The sequence below is a fragment of the Neofelis nebulosa genome, chromosome 12 (genome assembly GCF_028018385.1).
Source record: "Neofelis nebulosa isolate mNeoNeb1 chromosome 12, mNeoNeb1.pri, whole genome shotgun sequence".
NCBI classification, from domain to species: domain Eukaryota; kingdom Metazoa; phylum Chordata; class Mammalia; order Carnivora; family Felidae; genus Neofelis; species Neofelis nebulosa.
Window position 1 is genome coordinate 64883107 of NC_080793.1, and position 20077 is coordinate 64903183.

A 20077-nucleotide genomic window follows, 5' to 3' on the forward strand; every position below is an offset into this window, starting at 1 on the left:
GCTCAAACTCACGAACCACGAGATCATGACCTGAGCCGAAGTCGGACGCTTAACCAACTGAGCCACCCAGGCGCCCCCCTCATAAAACTTTTAAGATACTTAGGTTTTCTTTCCCTTCTGTCCTAGAAAATATAAGATAAACTACACCAACTAACCTATAATTACAGGTAACTCACAATGACTGTGACAGCTATGGATACACACATTTGCTAAATTAACTACAGTTGTCAACAGCAGCTTTATTAAAACATGGTAGCTACACTCCATTCAGAATATTAAAGGATAAATGCCCTATATGTCAGATTGTACTTTCAGATAAACTATGGTTTATCATTGGCTACTAAGGTTTTCATTTCTAAATACAGTTCTGTACTGCTGTTATCTTTTTTTTGCTTGAAAACAGATTTTCCTGCTCTCTTGATCTTTGATGGAATTTATACATTTATGATCATACTTTTCAATATGAGGCCAACCTGCTATCTACCAACTGATCCAAGCGACAACACTGGAAGGGGGCATCTCTCGTTCACAGGCCAGCACTCAGCCAGGGCCACTCCAGGCCTCTCTCTCACTTTATTCCTCTCTAGTTTTGATGCTTTAAAAATTTTAAGCAGAGTCTATGTCTGAAAGCAGCTAACACTTGGTAAGTACGTTGTAAGGAACTTTGTCACTTCTTAAATCATCTTCTAAAAATGCATTTTATTTTTCTTAAAAAAAAATACTTAAAAGCTCTCCATCTCAAACATGATGTACCATTTTTATTACAGTAGCTTCGATTTTCCTTGGTATAATTTATACCCTTCACATTGGTTGTATGGCTATCAAAAATTTTTTTTAATGTTTATTTTTGACAGAGAGAGCGCGCATGAGCAGGGAAGGGGTGGGGGTGCGGTGGGAAACAGAGGATCTGAAGCGGGCTTTGCACTGACTGTAGAGAGCCTAAGTGCGATGTAGGGCTCGAACTCACAGCCCATGAGATCACGATATGAGCCAAAGTTGGATGCTTAACCAACTGAGCCATCAAAATATTAAATGTATTTGAAGTAATGAGTAATTTTTAAAGTCCTGGATTCCTCTCTTAGACAGATATATATAACTCTTAAGGAATATATGTTTACACATATTTTTCTGTCTTCCTACTGAATAGCTTCTATCTGAACTTTGTACTGGGCACATGTACATAGTAACATAGTTCCAGTATCTTACTGATTCCATTTTAAAGCAGAAGTCAAGTCTGTGACACCACAAACATAAAATTGTGCGATTTATTACTTGTTAACATAAAGTATTTTTTCAATGTGAAAAGTTCCACAATAAATCTAAGTTCAGTCTTAAGTTAATGTCCCTTAAATCGGATTTGCATCCTGTACTGATGTTACAATCCGAGCTTGTGACGTGTTTGGGAAATGGGAAAGATGTTATCTTTCTCATAATAGATCATTGTTTCTCTTGCAGAAACAAAACAGAGGGTGACACTTGTCCCAGGAGTATGCAATGCCAAATGAGGGCAGATATATTCCTAATAGAGATCAAATTTGGAATGTGAGGTAGAAAATGTTATTTTGGAAGTTTATTATCTAACAAGTTGAAAATTGTAATAGAGTATGACATAACAGCAATCAGCTGATACGTCAATAGTGACAATACTTTTCCTTCAATGCAAAAACATTATTTTAATACAGCTTCAAATTTCCTATTTATAACCTATCTTTAAATAAAACCTGGGGCACCTGGGTGGCTCAGTCAGTTAAGTGTCTGACTTTGGCTCAGGTCATGATCTCATGGTTTGTGGGTTCATGTTCCTCATCAGGTTCTGTGCTGACAGCTCAGAGCCTGGAGCCTGCTTTGGATTCTGTGTCTCCCTCTCCCACTGCCCCTCCCCTGCTCACGCTCTCTCTCTCAAAAATAAATAAACGTTACAAATTTTTTTAAAAAACCTTTAGTATCTCCACTCAGCTACAAAATTACTTAGGAGCTTATCCTACCTCTTTGCTTCCTCAAGGTTGTTGTTGTTGTTGTTGTTGTTGTTTTTATATTGTATTAAATTTGGAATTCACCATTCAAAACTTAAAATGACATTTACTGCATACTTTATATTAAAACTTCTTCCAAAGTTTTGGTGTACAAACTTAAAAAATAAAATTTTAAAAATTAAATAGGGGCACCTGGGTGGCTCAGCTGGTTAAGTGTCCTACTCTTGATCTGGTCTCAGGTCATGCTATCATGGTTTATGATATCGAGCCATACTTGGGGCTCTGCACTGACAGCAGGGAACCTGCTTAGGATTTTCTCTCCCTCTCTCTCTGCTCTTCTCCTGCTCATGTGCACACACATGTGTGCACTCTCTCTCTCAAAACAAACATTAAAAATACCATTAAATGTAACTGGATATTTATTAGAATAATTATGAATACACTGCAAACACTTGTCTCCCCAAAACCCAAAGATAAAAGGGGTTCAGTTTTCCCCCCACAATTTAGTGCTAAGCGATCAAGATTGCAACTGAACCTAGTTTGTTTTTCTGTGCTGGGTCAGCAGCTCCAAGTGGATAATGCAAACACTGAATTTCTCTAGCCCTTTCCAATAAAACGCTGGCACATGCTGTCTGATCACTGATCTAAACCCAAGCCCATATGAAGGGGCAGAATACAATAAAATTTACAGTAAGATTTCCTACAAAACAAAGTTGAGCTTTCACTCAAAGACAATAGTTCTGAAAGGCTAGGAAAAGCAAAGCTGAAAACAGTCTCTGTAGATTTCAGTAATGAGTTTATAAAACAAGGCTCACCCAAGGGTTAAATATTGAAGGGCATTAAAAACCTCTGTTTCCATGGGAAAATCTTGTGATTTCCACATTCACATCCAAAAATATTTCCATTATATGTCAAACATGTTTTGACTTTGATTCTTCTCTACACTGAGCATTCATTTATAATATTCTAACTAAATTAAAAATTTTGAATGTTAGAAAGGTACAGTCCATATTAATTAGGGCTACAAAACCTTGAGAGAGTAGCTCTCTATAAATTTAGTACTAACTACATAAATGGAAATTAATGAGCTGTTTGCTCCTGAAATAACATTTACTTGAAAAAGAACCAGGATGACAAAATTTCCATCCTATCTACAAAATTAACTAAGAATCTTTAATATAGATCTCAAAACCCAGGTCATCTGGATTATGAACAATTGACAGAAAAAAGTTATAAACCCACTAGATTACAATGCTAAGTGAAACAAGCAGGCTGCAACTCAGTTTGCATATCATTTAAATTTAGAAAAAAAGAAATAGCTCTGTTTGTACATAAATACAAGGTGTTAACCAGTAATAAAAATAGGAGATTTTTGCTTTACTTCATACATTTCAGAATTGCTCAAAATTTACAAAAATTTTATAAATTTGTTATAAAAATTCATGATTTTTAATATTAAAAAGGTTAAAAAGCAGTATATTAACAGCACTAACTGCAGTTTCACACTACTTTAAAGGATAAAATACATTATTTTCATCTGTTAAAAAGCAAAGGGAGAGGAAAAGCTTAGCCTTAGGCAATTCTTTCATTACTATATCTAAATAGATTTATGAGAAAAATCAGAATACAAAACGTACAATATATCTCACATCTCATTCACTGTTTAAATAGGCTCATAAATGTGCTGGCCTACTAGCATGGGGTCTTAAAATATCCAAAAGCATTGAAAATAATTTTCAATATCTTTATTATAGTGACTTGATTTTCTATTTCTCAGGGGATATTGCTGGACTGAAGTTTTCACAGACAAAAGTAAAGCAAACATTACCTAGCTGCACGAGTCAAAGACCCAACACTTAAATCAGAGTTGTAATCTCAGGGCTGGGATGCACAACTGTCATCAAGCAAGGAACAAGCCAGCAAAGCCCAGTTGAATACAATGCCAAACACTGGCTCAAGTGGTCGAATGACACATCTTAATCTTAACACTCTTTTTAAGCAAACCTTAGGACCACTGCTTTATTTTAGGAGAACAGAGGAAATACAGGTGGAGTCTTACAGACTATGAACTGATGCAGTTCAGGTGATGAACGACTCTTAGGTACCCTCCCTCGCTGGATGCGGACAGTGGTACCTGGCTAAATAGGGTGTGGGGAACTTTGAATATTCTTGTTTAAAAGGGTTAAAGGTTAAAAACGCTTTTCTTAAAGCAACCTGACTTAATGACAAGTTACACGTCCCAACGACACAACATGCTGTATTGAAAAATGATGCCGGCTGACTGCTGGAAGCTACAGTAAGGGGATGGGGTGTACGAGGATGGGGTGAAAGCACGGAGCCTGGCAGGAGCCGGGGACCCCGCGTCCGCCCCCGCCGCATTCGGCTCGCGGCCCTGACGTCACAGCCCGCCCCCGCGGTCACCCAGGCCTTCGCTCCATCACAGAGGCCCGAGCCCCTCATCCCCACGATTCCTCACACACCCTGGGCTCTCGCCACCACCCCCAGAGACCGGGTGCGCCCTCTTTGCTCACCCTCCCTCCTTCCCCACCACGCTTCTCTTCTGACCTCCCGACCCGAATCTTGCAGAGGTTGGGCTGGAGGATGGGGACCTTCCCTGCTAGCTCTAGATTTGAGCGCCCGGGGTAGCGACCCTAGTTATCCCGACAAACACTACCCCAACATTATCCCTCAACTTTGCCCAACTTGTAATCGCTCAGTTCTGGGATTCTGAGACCCCTATTCCAAGCCAGCACGCCGCCCCCCGCCCAAGGGGCTGGAAAAGGCCAGAAGGGGCGTGACACCCCCTCCCGTTCTCTTTTCCTACCTTCCTCCGCCACAAGGACCCTCAACTTAACCCGTCTTCCCGGGAGCCCCTTCCCTTTCTGGATCAAGATCCTCTGACCCCGGTCTCACAGTGAGGGTCGAGGGACGGCAGAGGAGGGGTGACCTCCGTGACCCCATTCTCCTTCCCCTCCCGCCCACTGCGCCTACCCGGGGGTGCCCAGGTGCCCGGCGGGGCGCGCGTACCGGGTGGCAGCGGGCCGCCCCCGGGGCTGTCCGGCTGCTGCGCGCCAGGGGCCGGGAGGCTCTTGCGCTCCTTCTGGGACTCCCTCCGGCCGCCGCCCGCGCCAGGTCTGTGGCCCGAGGCCCCGGCCGGACTCCTGCCGCCGCGGTTGCCGGCCCCGGCCGCCGCCGCTGCCTCGTCGCGCTTCTTGCGCTGCAGCTGCTGCTGGCGCCGGTGCTCGGCCTCGCGCAGGATGTCGAACGGGTCCGACTCGTCGTCCAGCAGCTGGTGGAAGCGGTTGGCCACGACGCAGCCGAAACTCTCCTGCATCGCGGCGCCTGCGGCGGCCGCGGCCACGGGACTCCCCAGAGCGCCCTTCATGCCGCCGCGGCCACTGCGGGCCCGCCGCTGGCAGCCCACGCGAGCGAGTCTCAGCAAAACCGGCGGCGAGAACCCATCCCGCCCGCTGCTACCGCCCTCCCAGCCCTGCCTGGTCCCGGCCCTCCCCGCGCCCGCCCCCGCGCCGCCGCCGCCGCTGCCCGCCCAGCCACCGCCCGACAGCCAATCAGCACACGCAGACACGCCCCCTTTCCTAGTCGGCGCGTCTGGAAGCCCAATCAGCGGCCGGAGGCTGTCACGTCACGCGACCTCTATGCCCCTCCCCGACTCAGCAGAGAGGGGCGGGGCACAGGGGCGGAGCTACTGGGAGGAGCAACGAGTCTTGTAGTCTTGGCGGCCCCGCTGTGCGGGTGGGTCACGGCCATTATTTGTATTCTCTCTGGCGCTGGATACACATTGGTTATGGGCCACTCATCTTTGAAGTTCATGTATTCATCTAGCCATTCAACTACATATTGAACACTTACTATGTGCCAGGCATTATGTTGTAAGAGATACTAGCTCCGTGTTTTTGCGGATCTTAGTCTAGAGACAGAAGAGTGCGGTAAAGGAAGGGACAGACTTTCTACGCGCCAGTAGCAGAGACCTGACCTAATTAGGAGGCCTGGAAAGGCTTTCCCTGGGAAGTGACGGTTAAACTGACATACTACCAAGGATGACAGGGGCAGGAGCAACCACACGTGAAGATGTCTTGATGTGGGATGGAGCACAACCCATTGAAACTCAGAGGATACCATTGTAACTGGATTGCAAAGAGCTGAGGGACGGCTTTTTTTTTTCCCCCCTAGGAGCAATAGGAAGCAAATTTTAAGTCTAAGCATGTATTTGAAAAGGCTACTCTAGTTGCACTGTGAAGGACTAGGTTGGAGGCAGGTCCAAATAGATGTAAGGAGACCAAGCAAAAGACTGTTGCAGAACTCCAGAGAAGAGTTGATGATGACAGTGACTTGAATTAGAATGGTTGAGTGGAGGTGAAGAGACTCATTGATTCAAGAGCTGTTTGGGAGGTTGTATCAACAGGACCTGGTGATGTGTTAGATATGGGTGTTGAGGGAAATGAAGAGGGTATGATGACTCCTATTTCTGGCTTGTGCAGCTGGAATGGTGGTGCATTCCAAAGAGATAGAACACTGGAAGAAACCATTTTGATGGGAATCATGAGTTAGTTTTGGACATATTGAGGGTTTTTAAAATTTTTTTAAATGTTTTTATTTATTTTTGAGACAGAGAGAGACAGAACATGAGCAGGGGAGGGGCAGAGAGAGGGAGACACAGAATCGAAGCAGGCTCCAGGCTCTGAGCTGTCAGCACAGAACCCGACACGGGGCTCGAACTCAACCGACTGAGCCACCCCGGCACCACCCCCCCCCCTTTTTTTATTTCAATTGAGAACTGGAACTCAGAGGACTCTGAACTGGACAGTCCTCCAGGAAGTTTTGCCTGGCACATGGCTGTCTATCCCACTCCTTCCTTTTCCTCTTACATTTTCCCAGAACCTGTATTTTGTTAGGACATCAGGTGGCTGTATGCCCCAGGGGAAGCTGGGCTTCTGGCCAGCCTCAAACTTGCTTAATCCTAATCATGCACTCTAATTCCATTCCCTTGCCAATGATTGGTGTAGGAAGAAGCTCCTGGTGCAAATCTTCCCTGAGGGGAACTGTTATGGAGGATTCCTGGGAACATTTTTCTTATATCTAAAAAAAGGGATTGAGAAGGGATCTGTTATTTCCCACCTCTGTTCTCTGCTCTTTGTTATGTGAGGAAGACATAATGCCTAGAGTTGCTGTTCCTTATTGCAACTATGAGAATGGCAGAGCAGAAGGGTAGAGAAAACCTAATTCCTTGGTGCTGATTTATCCCACTGGGAAGACTCCCTACCTCAGATTTATTATATAAGAGGATAAATAACATTATTGTTTAATCTGCTCTTAGTTTTATTTGTCTTGATTCAAAAGCATCACCTTAGAGCTTCTTGCTCAGGTGAGTCATCACCAGCATGACTGCTGCCAGGTTTGTGTTTTACTCATTTAATTTTCTGTCATTCCTGAGGAGGATAGGGATGATGCCTGTCATTCATTGCTTTCTTATTCGTTGCAGTTTACATGCCCAGTGCTTCAAATTCTGGGTAGTTGTGTGGTAGGTTCTCAGTAAGTATTTGCTGAATGAATATTTTAAGATATTCAGTCATCTCCTTTTTGGAGTCAGCAGAGGTTTATGATCAAAAGCCTATTCTTTTTACCCAAAAGAATTGATAGCAGGTGTTCAAACAAAAACTTGTACATGAGTGTTCGTGGCAGTACTGCTTGCAATATCCAAAGGTGGAAACAGCCCAAATATACATCAGTGGATGAATGGATAAACAAAATGTGGTACAATGGATTAATATTTGTGTATAAAAGGGAATGAGGTACTTATACATGCTACAATATAAATGAATGTTGAAACATTATGGCCAGATACAAAAGGCCACACATTGTATGCCCCTTTATATAAAATGTCCAGTATAGGCAAATCCATAGAGACAGAAATCAGATTAGTGGTTGCCAGGGGTAAGGGGGAAAGGAGATGGGGAGCGACCATTTAAGGTGCATGAAGTTGCCTTTTGGGGTGAGGAAATTTTTCTGAAATTTATAGTGGTGTTAGTTGTACCAAATGTGAATGTAGTAAATACCACTGAATTGTACACTTTAAAATGGCTACAATAGCACAACTTTCCGAGTTTTTGGCTATGAGGATTGGGGCAGCCTGCGACAGGGGTCCTGCACTGAGATGCCTCAAATCCTTGTTAAAAATGTTTAGGCCCCCATGAGGCCCCACACTGTCCAAGCTAACCAGGAGATTTAGGTAGGAAGGGGATTGATGGGTTCATTGTTTATAAAATCAGTTGTGCTGATAAAAGAAGTAAAGCTGGGAAAGCTTTGAGTCCGGCACCTGTTCATGGTCATCATTAACCAGCTTTACCTGGAGTACACATCAGATGGGACATCAGTCTGGCTGTAAATTGCAGCCAGCTGTTAGATGGGAACATGGAGTATCACTGTGCACCTGCAGATGTGTTATTTCTTTTGTGGCATGAATAAATGTATCTGTGATGTACAGAAAAAAAAAGACTACAATAGTAAATTTTATGTGATTCTACCACAATATTTAAAGCATATATTTTGGAGTTCTATCATGATTTGAATCCTGGCTCTGCCACTAATTAATTTTGTGACCTTGGACCTGTTCCTTATTTCTGTGCCTCAGTTTTCTCATCTGTAAAATGGAAAAAATAATGATACCTATTTCTGAGGGTTATTGTGAAAACTGGGTCAGATAATGCATATGAAGTGTTGAGCACCATGCTTGGCACAAAGTAAGTCCTCAGTGAAAGTCATTATCAACATTATTATTATCATTATTTTGAATCACACTTAAGAGTAGGTAGAGTCATAATGAGCCCTCATTATTATGAGACGAATGAAATTTCCAAAGATTCTTTATGCACCAGAATTACCACATGTACCAGAGACCATATTTTGAGAAGCACTGCTTCAAACCAGATGTCTCCTGCAACTTTAACCTGCCCATCACCAAGCAACAACAAGGGACCATTACCACTTGAGAGAGGACCTGTCATCCTCTAAATTTTTTTTAATGTTTATTTATTTATTTATTTATTTATTTTTTTAATTTTTTTTAACGTTTATTTATTTTTGAGACAGAGAGAGACAGAGCATGAATGGGGGAGGGACAGAGAGAGAGGGAGACACAGAATCGGAAGCAGGCTCCAGGCTCCAAGCCATCAGCCCAGAGCCTGACGCGGGGCTCGAACTCACGGACCGCGAGATCGTGACCTGAGCTGAAGTTGGATGCTCAACCAACTGAGCCACCCAGGCGCCCCATAATGTTTATTTATTTTTGAGAGAAAGAGAGAAACAGAGCACAAGCAGGGAAGGGGCAGAGAGGGTGGAGATACAGAATTGGAAGCAGGCTGCAGGCTCTGAGCTGTCAGCAGAGAGCCCGACATGGGGTTCGAACCCACAAGCTGTTTGATCCCACAAGCTGAAGTTGGATGCTCAACCAACTGAGCCACCCAGGCACCCCGGGCTTGTCATCTTACTAGACATCTGGAGACAGCTTACTGCCCCATTGCCCTCCTATTTCCTTTCCAACACCACCAATCACAACAGTTTCTTAAGGCATGCTCTGGGAGCACTGCATTCTAATTTCCAAATCATAACTGCCTAAAACAGTTATAAGTCAACCAATCCTGATTACTTTAGGATTAAGAACACCTTTAAAACCAATGAAATAGAGATGAGTAGCTTCTAGCTGGTGTTAGCTGGCCGTGGGTTTCCTTTGGGGCTATTAATTACTGTAGAATTTACTGATGGAAACTTATTAAGTAGCATCACATTTTTTCCTGACAATTTTTCTGCTGGAAGATTGCATCCTTAGACGCGTTCCTAAAATAACAACTCTTATCACATGAGCATGAGTTATTTGCAACGTTGTGTTTAATGTGGTCGATTTAACAGACTTTATTTATTTTTTATTTTTTTAAGTTTATTTATTTATTTGAGACAGACAGAGACAGTGGGGAGGGGTAGAGAGAGGGGGAGACAGAGAATCCCAAGCAGGCTCTGCATTGCCAGTGCAGAGTCTGATGTGTGGCTCAAACCCACAAAACCGTGAGATCATGACCTGAGCTGAAACCAAGAGTTGGACGCTTAGCCGACTGAGCCACCCAGGCACCCCTAGACTAATATTTCTAATAATCCAAGGTATAAAAACTATCTTTAGTAATTATAATATCAAACAGAACACACACACACACACACACACACACTCACACACGGCCATATAACTTAGAAAATAAAGCATACCAAAAAAGCAGTGGGGTGTGGATGCTGAATAATACCATTAGCCCTTCCATAGCAGTTATTTATTGGCACCAGTGGAAATGCATGCAGTTTAACTACATACAAATTGCTAATTACCTTGAGTTACTTAATATACAAATTCCATTAGGAATAGTAAAATAAAATTCACTAAAATCTTCCAGATTGACTTGAAATTCTCAGGAAGATCACTCCAAAGTTTAAAAACATGTAGTTGTATTACTTAAAATTTTTTTTATCATGTTTATTTATTTTTGAGACAGAGAGAGACAAAGCATGAGTGGGGGAGGGGCAGAGAGAGAGAGGGAGACTCAGAAGCAGGCTCCAGTCTCTGAGCTGTCAGCACAGAGCTCGACACGGGGCTCGAACTCCCGAGCTGTGAGATCATGACCTGAGCCGAAGTTGGATGCTTAACTGACTGAACCACCTAGGTGTCCCTTTAGCTATATTACTTTTAGTTATATGCAGGGAAAAATGCCTAAGAGAGGGCCAAGGCACAGGGGTCAGTCAGGATGCAAAGGGTTTGCGTTTTTGTGAATCACCAAAGAGTTGCAGTCTATATACTCTGTTTTGCCACTGAGTTGCTGCCATCCCTTTGCCTAGCTTTTCCTCTCTATGAAATTAGGATGATTATAATCAGTCCTATGTTCCACGTATGGTTGATGGGAAAAGAAAATCAGAGAAGTAAATTGAAAAAGGTAAAACGGTATTATATTACAATTGTTTCTACTTCCTTGTATCATATATGTAAAAAAAAAACCTATTTTTCCTAATTCTAAGAGGATCTCAAATGTTTTATGCCAGTTGAGTTGTGATAAGATCAATAAAGTTATAGTTCCTGGTTTAGTTGTTACAAGATTGATAAGTGAATTTAAATTCAGTGTCCCACAGAAAATGAATAAAGCAAGTATGTAGTCTCAAAGTTAGGGGTTATAGAACCATAAACCATTGACATCAGGATGTGACAAGAGAAAATTTTGCCAAGCCAAAATACATTATGATGACCAGACACAGAATATTTTAAATCCAGAAAGGACCTGTACCCACCTTACAATATTTGTATTCTTAGTATCACTGAAGTTCTTTCCAGCTTTTTTCCTTTTTTTTACAAAAATGTTTATTTACTTTTGAGAGAGAGAGACAGACAGAGCATGAGTGGGGAAGGGGCAGAGAGCAAGAGAGGGAGACACAGAATCTGAAGCAGGCTCCAGGTTCTGAGCTGTCAGCACAGAGCCTGGTGTGGGGCTTGAACCCACAAACCACGAGATCATGACCTGAGCCGAAGTTGGACACTCAACCGACTGAGACACCCAGGAGCCACTTTTCCTTTTTTTTCTTTAAGTTTATTTATTTTGAGAGAAACAGACAGCCCGAGTGGGGGAAGGAGAGAGAGAGAATCCCAAGTAGGCTCTGTACTGTCAGCACAGAGCTAGAGTTGGGGCTTGAACTCACAAAGCCGTGAGATCCTGACCTGAGTTGAAATCAAGAGTCAGATGCTTAACCGACTGAGCTACCCAGGTGCCCCTCCAGCTTTTCCTCTTATGACAAGATGTTACTGCCTAACCCTGTTTGTATCCTCAGACCACAGTGCAAATAGAACAGAATTTTATTCTATGTTCCTACTATTAAAATCTTGATCTTGGTCATAGCTTTAATAAAAGCTAAATAAAATAATTTGGAATTTAGAACTTTTTAGTTCCACATTTATTCATGAGGCATCTTAGAATTAAATCACTGGCCTGTCTTTGGTCATTTGTACACCTTTGAACCAGTTGCTATAGTGAAGGGCATTTAATTCTCTGATCAGTCAGGCCGGGGTCGAAAGGCCAACCTGGAGTCTGATTATAGTCAGCCCCCTGAACCCTGGGACTGTGTGGACGGGGGTGGTTCCCCGAGAAAAATAAGGTTTCCAATACTTACATATAGGAATAGGTGCTGGGCAGGAAACTCGGAATCCCCCATCAGTGATGATTAGCGTGAACATGTTATTGATATGCCTCTTGTAGCACTGGATTCTTGTGCCCCCATTATAATTCTTTCTTCTTATTTCTCCTCCTTAAGACCAGAAAGTGTACCTAACTCCTTTCTGAATCCCTTCTTTCCCTTCCTTCTGGCCCCTTCTCTCTGGTCCCATCTTCAGTGCCTGGAGGGGTGCCCTTCATTCAGGAAATATTTGTTGTGTGAATGAATTAGTTTCTTGCTTGTATGCATGTATTCCTGATAAATAACTTTGCATGTGTTAAAAATGCAACAAATTAATTAATGTGTGAAAATTAATTAATACATGTTACGTGATCAAATGGATGTTATACTGTTTCTGAAAGAATCATTATTCTATTCTATAGAATAAAATATTCTATAGCGAATATTCCATTTGCTAATAATCATAGCCAAATTTTATATAGTGCTTACTAGGTGCTAGACATCATTCCAATTCTGTTCATTTAATCTTTACAACCACCTGAAGAGGTGGATGCTTCTACTGACCCCATGATATAGTAAGAAGAGTGCCTTGGTAAGTAACAAGTGTGTGCACTGGAACACAGGCAGTCTGGCTGTCCTAACCATTATGCTTTTCTGCTAAGTAGTGAGCCAAAGCTGATGTATGAGCAGGATATGGTTTCTCGCTCCTTTTTTAAAAATTTTTTATTTGTTTTTTGAGAGAGAGAGAGAGAGAGAGAGAGAGAGAGAGAGAATGTGAGCGGGGGAGGGGCAGAGAGAGAGGTGGACAGAAGATATGAAGCGGGCTCTCGTTGACAGCAATGAGTTCAATGAGCTGCTCAACCTCACGAACCTTGAGATCATCTGAGCCGAAGTCATAAGTTCAACGGACTGAGCCACCTAGCTGCCCCATGGTTTCTCTTTTTAAAAAGCTATGTGAGGGGCGCCTGGGTGGCGCAGTCGGTTAAGCGTCCGACTTCAGCCAGGTCACGATCTCGCGGTCCGTGAGTTCGAGCCCCGCGTCGGGCTCTGGGCCGATGGCTCGGAGCCTGGAGCCTGTTTCCGATTCTGTGTCTCCCTCTCTCTCTGCCCCTCCCCCGTTCATGCTCTGTCTCTCTCTGTCCCAAAAATAAAATAAAAAACGTTGAAAAAAAAAAAAATTTAAAAAGCTATGTGAGGGGCGCCTTGGTGGCTCAGTCAGTTAAGCGTCTGACTTTGGTTAGGTCATGATCTCACAGTTGGTACATTCGAACTCTGCGTCGGGCTCTGGGCTGACAGCTTGGAGCTGGAGCCTGCTTCAGATTCTGTCTCCCTCTCTCTCTCTGCCCCTCCCCTGCTCACACTCTGTTTCTCTCTCTCTCAAAAATAAACATTAAAAAAATAAAAAAATAAAAAAAGCTATATGAGCAGAGGGCAGATATTGTGTGTACATAAGTCCTAAAAAGGAGCTGAATGGAGACCCATAATTATATCACTAATAGAAATTATATGAGGGAGTGCCCAGAGAGGCACTAGTGGGGGAAACGGTTTATTTAGACGCCCCCCCCCAAATAATTTTGTGGGATGAAGGCTATATTGTGTCCATGCTAAGTTTGAGTGGACTAAGATGTTGAAATAGGACTGCCTTTCTGTTGAGATTATATTTCAGAAATGTATTTAAAAATGAGCTAACACTTCACTCTCTAAGAATGGTCTGTGGATAAGCACCTGCACAGCACTTGGGAGGTTGTTAGAAATGCACAACCTGGGGCACCTGAGTGGCACCCAACTTCGGCTCAGGTCATGATCTCACAGGTTGTGAGTTTCAGCCCCACATTGGGCTCTCTGTTGTCAGAGGGAAGCCTGCTTTGGATCTCTGTCCTCTTCTCTCTCTGCCTTTCCCCCCCACCACTCCCTGTCTAAAATAAATATTAAAATAATAAGTGAACAATCTCAGGCCTATCTCAGAGCTACTGAATCAGAATCTGCACTTTACAAAATCCCTAAAATATGTCTATGCACAATAAAATTTGAGAAGCACTGAGTTAAAGTAAAAATACAAAGCCAGCAATTAGATCTGTCAGTATCATCTGATGGAAACCTGGCTGTCCTTTGTCACTGACATAGTTTAGCCTTATCTAGCAGCTGGTATGTTTGAGGTGCTCAGCCTGGCATGGAAGCACCTAATGAGAAAGAGCCTACTCTCCCTCTCCCCCAAAGAGGACAGAGGCCCTGCACCAGCAGGGGCTCAGGCCACCTCTTCCACTGAAAAGTCCCTACCACATATCCTTTGATGAACTTAACACCTTACCACAAGGTTAAGGGGAATGAATTGGGAAAGGTTCCAAAGAGGAGGAAATTTTAGGCCAGTTTTGATGAATGATTGAGCTTTAGATTAACTAGAATTTCTGTGTAGAATGTCAGACTATGGGCTATACCAATAAGGATGGGCCAGACCTTGAATTACTGCATAAGCCATAATAAGGATTTTGGACTTTACCTTTTAAACCCAGGAGTGTCACCCAGTGAATATTGTGCTTTATAAAAATATGTTGGGGCGCCTGGGTGGCGCAGTCGGTTAAGCGTCCGACTTCAGCCAGGTCACGATCTCGCGGTCCGTGAGTTCGAGCCCCGCGTCAGGCTCTGGGCTGATGGCTCGGAGCCTGGAGCCTGTTTCCGATTCTGTGTCTCCCTCTCTCTCTGCCCCTCCCCCGTTCATGCTCTGTCTCTCTCTGTCCCAAAAATAAATAAAAAACATTAAAAAAAAAATATGTATTTGGTCATTCAGACCACCAAAATATATTTTGCATATATATTTGGTCTTTGTTCACAATTCCTGGCTCACAGCTCCCCAAACCCTCAGAATTTGGTTTCATGGTTAGTTGCCAAAGGAGCCAACCATGTGATTAGAGGGTTGGCCCTTGCACTGCCACTAGAAGTTGAATCTATCACCAATGGTCAATGATTTAATCAATCATGTGTATGTAATGAAGCCTCCATAAAAACTCAAAAGGATGGAATTCAGAGAGCCTCCAAGTTGATGAACATGTGGAGATTTGGGGAGAGTGGAATGCCTAGAGATTGCTTGGAAACTCTGTGCTCTTTACCCATACTTTGCCCTATACATCTCTAACCTGGCTGTTCCTGAGTTGTATCCTTTTATAATAAACCAGAAATCTAGTAAGTAACATGTTTCCCTGAGTTCTGTGAGCTGCTTCAGCAAATTAATTGAACCTGAGGAGGGAGCTCCTAGGGCACCTCTGATTTATAGCCAGTTAGTCAGAAGTATAGGTAACAACCAGCACTTGTGATTGGCATCTGAAGTAGATAACAGTCCTATAGGACTGAACCTGTGGAATCTGACACTGTCTCTGGATAGTGTCAGAATTGAGTTGAGGGGCACCTGAGTGGCCCAGTTGGTTGAGCATCCCACTTTGGCTCAGGTCATGATCCCACTGTTCGTGAGTTTGAGCCTCATGTCAGGCTTGTAGCTGTCAGTGCAGAGCCTGCTTTGGATCCTCTGTCTCCTTCTTTCTCTGCCCCTCCTCCACTCACTCATGCATTCATGCTCTTTCCCTCCCTCTCTCTCTCAAAAATAAACATTTTTTAAAAACTGGAAAAAATATTTTATTTATTTATTTATTTATTAAAAAAATTTTTTTTAACATTTATTCATTTTTGAAAGGCAGAGAGAGACAGAGCGCAAATGGGGGAGGGGCAGAGAGATAGGGAGACACAGAAACAGAAGCAGGCTCCAGGCTCCGAGCTATCAACACAGAGCCCAACACGGGGCTCGAGCTCATGGACTGAGAGATCATGACCTGAGCTGAAGTAGGCCGCTTAACCAACTGAGCCACCCAGGCACCCCTGGAAAAAATATTTTAAAAAAGAGAATTGAGTTGAATTCTCAGACACCCTGTTGACATCTGGAGAATTACTAGGTGCTGTGTGGGACCCCCTCCCTGCAATGCACACATTGGATTTGGTGCCAGAACCAAAAGACCCAGGGAATATCACCAGGGTTTTTTGAGGGTTGGGAGGAATTATCTTTATTGCTTTGGTTGAAATTATACATACTCATGGAAAGAAAGTAAAACTAAGAACAGTAAAACTAGTAAACTAAGAAAATAAAACTAAGACAGTAAAACATAAAACCTCATCACCTACTGACATTTTCTAATGTTCTTCTAGTTTTCTTCATGTGTATATATACATATAATTTTACATATCTGATTTTTTCACTCAGCAATGTCATAGACACTGTTCTATGTCAATAAATACATCTACATCATCATTTTAATGGACACAAAATATTCTGTTGTGTGCTAATGCTTTATATATCAGTCTGGGTTCAAACAGAAGACAAGAACACACAGTAATTTCAATGGGAGAGTTAATATAGAGAATTATTAACAAGAGATAGGACAGTAACTACTAAGAAAGTACAAAAGAATGATATCTTGCCATTTGCAAAACATGGATGGACCTACAGAGTATTATTCTAGGTGAAATAAGTCAGAAAAAGACAAATACCATATGATTTGACTTACATGTGGAATCTAAAAACAAAACAAATGAATAAACAAAAAGCAGAAAGAGAACCATAATACAGAGAACAAGCTGATGGTTGCTAGAGGGATGTTGGGTGGGGGGATGGGGAAATTGGGTGAAGGGGAGGAGGAGATAAAGGTTTCCAGTTATGGAATGAATAAGTCATAGGGGTAAAAGGCACAGCATAGGGAATATAGTCAATGGTATTTTAATAGTGTTGTATGGTGATAGCTGGTACAGCTGGTGGCAGCTGTGATGAGCACAGCACGATGTCTAGACTTGTTGAATCACTATGTTATACACCAGAAACCACTGTAACATTGTCATGTATAATAAAAAAAAAAGAAGAAGAAAGAAAAGGAATTCTAAAGGGTACTTTAGGGCTAATGGAGGGTACCCAAGAAAGGACAAAGTTGGAAAGGAGTTCAGACTTCATTAAGGAAGGTGTGTTTTGAGTCCACTGGATGGTGGAGAAGTTTGCTGCTTTGTCAGGCCAGGATGGTGTATAATCACTGGGAAAGCAGAAATAGCACTCCAGGGCTCAGAAGAGTGAAGGCTTATGGGGGAGGGAGTGCACAGAGGGAGACAGGTGCCACTGTTGGCAATGCTGGGACCAGAAGGTGGGGAGGTCCTGCTTTGCAGGAATGGAGCATACTTCTACGTGTAGCTTGGGGTGGGGAGTCTCCAGGACACTGCATGGAAGAAAATTCGGTGGCTGGCTCATTATATGGAGGTCAAACAGGCCCTGGTATGTGCACACAAGGGACAGAGGAGAGGGTACCATGAGCAGCCACCGGTGCTGAGCTACAGGCACATGCACTCTGGGCTTCTGGCTATCCAGCCTGTTGAGAGCTGTTAAAAACAGAAGCCTAGCAGACAGTAGAGAAAATACCACTTGGAGTTAGGCAGTGGAGAAAAACCATATTCTGCCTGAGTCTGGTGACAATCTACTGGAGAACTAGGAAGAAAAAAGCTCTTTTTCTTTTAGTGGCCTTCCATCACCCTCTGTTGACTGAGTGTAACATCTTGTGTTGGCAAAGAAAAACTATTTAATGGGCCCAGATCCATTTTTTCAGAGCAGGCAATAAATATGAATCTGGAATTGTGTGGCAATAAGTAACGGGCACGTTACAGCATACTTAGCCTGTTCTCTAATAATGGATATTTTTGTATTCCCAATGTTTTACCACTCTGAACGATGCTGGTATGCCTGACTCTAACACTTGAGTGATTACTAGAAGAAAGTTTTAAATTGTGGAGGTGGACATGAGATTTACATCCATTCTTAGATTAATCAATCAAAGCTACATTTGGCTTGGGGAAATGCTGTGAAAATCAGCACCTGCCTGGGTCATTCAGAGGTGGCCAAAAGTTACTTCTATTGTTGGCCAGAGATGCTTTTCTAAGAGTCACGATAGTTACCAGGGAGAACTTCTATTCAAGAAGTTGAATACACCTAGGCCTCATCTCCCACATCCAAATGGTCATAAAAACCCAAGCTTTTAGCCATTCGGGCCTGTCCCAGTGTAACAGATCTCTACCCTGCCACCTCCAGGACCACTAGGACTCTTCCAGATCCTCCTTACTTGGCATCTCAGGAATCTATTTTATCCCCCTTGGGAGATTCATTTATTCTCCTTGGGAATATTTGAAAATTTGTATTGTTAGATTAGATTCCACATTTGTAGACATTAGAAAACAGAACTAAGGGCTCCAGAGGGCATGGAGGCCTTGCCCTGCCTTTCTTCTGCCTCCTACACCCTTACTCCCTACCTAGAAATCCGTCAAGTTCACCCTAGTGCTGTTCACTTCTTGCAGACATACCTTAATCCATTAATCAGCTGAGTACTGACATTATGCCAGGGACTCCTTAGGAAATTATAGTGAAAAATCCTCTATGGTTTCTCAAGGGCACAGAGGCAATAAGCAGTAAAACTGGAATTAGAAACCAGACCCCAAGTCCAAGTATAGCTTTTATCATGTTTTACAAAAAATATAGCTAGCGAGAGGGAAAAAAGCCCAATAGGCTTGCTGTTTACTATATTGGCTCAAAAAGTCTCATCATGCCCAATGGTCTCTCAATGCCCCTACAGAAGTCCCTGCCCTGCCAGCTCTGGATCTGATGGCTTGGCCCTCCTCTGGGGACCATTTCTGTGGATATCTGAACACCTCTTCACATACCCATAGTGGTCTTTGCTCCTCCCCAGTCCCTGTTCTGTCCTTTGGAGTAATCAGTCCCAGCCAGGAGTCACTGGCAAAAGGGCAATGGTTGCTTCTGAGAAGATGGGGCCTTCTCCCTAGAGAATCTCTTAGAGGTGGTATGCTGGCTGAGACTATTAATGAGCAGTTGAAGATTTTGCCAAATTCTATTGAACAACAGCTGTGTACTAGGCCTCATGAGACAGAAATGTGGGGTGTGGATTCTGCCATCTTTGTTTTTTATTATTCATCCTAGAGGAGTTGGCCATCCTTTTACTTTTGCTTTCTTATATATTTGTTTCTAATTGTAAACTTATAGACACAAAAAATTTAAGGAACTCAATCACCAAAATGTGTGACAGAAAAATCCTCATAATTTGTCCTTTTTTTAAGTTTATTTATTTTGAGAGAGAGATAGAGAGAAAGAATGTGTGGGAGGGGCAGAGAGAGAGAGAGAGAGAGAGACTCCCAAGTAGGTGCACTGCCAGTGCAGAGCCCCACACAGGGTTTGAACCCACAAACTGTGAGATCATGACCTGAGCCGAAATCAAGAGTCAGACTCTCAACTGACTGAGCCACCCAGGCACCCCCATAATTTGTCCTTTAACCCCACCCCCACCCTCACCTCATCATCATTAACAATTCAGCTTTTTTTTGTATTAAAATTTTTTAACAAACTTTATTTTTAGTAGCAATTTTAGATTCATAGCAAAATTGAGCAGAAAGTACACAGATTTCCCATAGGTCCCCCTGCTCCCCAACAAGCAAAACCCCTCCCACTGTCAATAGCTTCCACCAGAGTGATACACTTGTTACACTGCAAATATAGTGTACAAAATATAGTCTACAAATTAGTAGGGGCGCCTGGGTGGCTCAGTCGGTTAAGCGTCCGACTTCAGCTCAGGTCACGATCTCGCGGTCCGTGAGTTCGAGCCCCACGTCGGGCTCTGGGCTGATGGCTCAGAGCCTGGAGCCTGCTTCTGATTCTGTGTCTCCCTCTCTCTCTGCCCCTCCCCCATTCATGCTCTGTCTCTCTCTGTGTCAAAAATAAATAAACGTTAAAAAAAATTAAAAAAAAAAACAAATTAGTGAATCCACATTGATGCATCATTATCAACAAGTCCTTGTTTACATTAAGGTTCTTGGTG

At 43.0% G+C, this 20077-nt stretch overlaps 1 protein-coding gene and 1 pseudogene across 6 annotated transcripts in view; one reads left to right on the forward strand and one right to left on the reverse strand.

The window, feature by feature from the left end:
- Positions 1–5477, reverse strand: part of HABP4 (hyaluronan binding protein 4) — a 42069-nt gene extending 36592 nt beyond the window's left edge. The window contains exon 1 of one of the 6 annotated variants that reach the window (XM_058695470.1): positions 4965–5469. In XM_058695470.1, coding sequence (XP_058551453.1) covers positions 4965–5358 — 394 coding nt within the window. In that variant the 5' untranslated portion in view covers positions 5359–5469. Of the gene's footprint in view, positions 1–4964 lie in introns of all 6 variants that reach the window. The other 5 variants (XM_058695469.1, XM_058695473.1, XM_058695471.1 and 2 more) reach the window with 5 other exon arrangements.
- Positions 5478–8145: 2668 nt separating this feature from the next.
- Positions 8146–8327, forward strand: LOC131491941 (ATP synthase subunit ATP5MJ, mitochondrial-like; annotated as a pseudogene).
- Positions 8328–20077: the final 11750 nt, after the last annotated feature.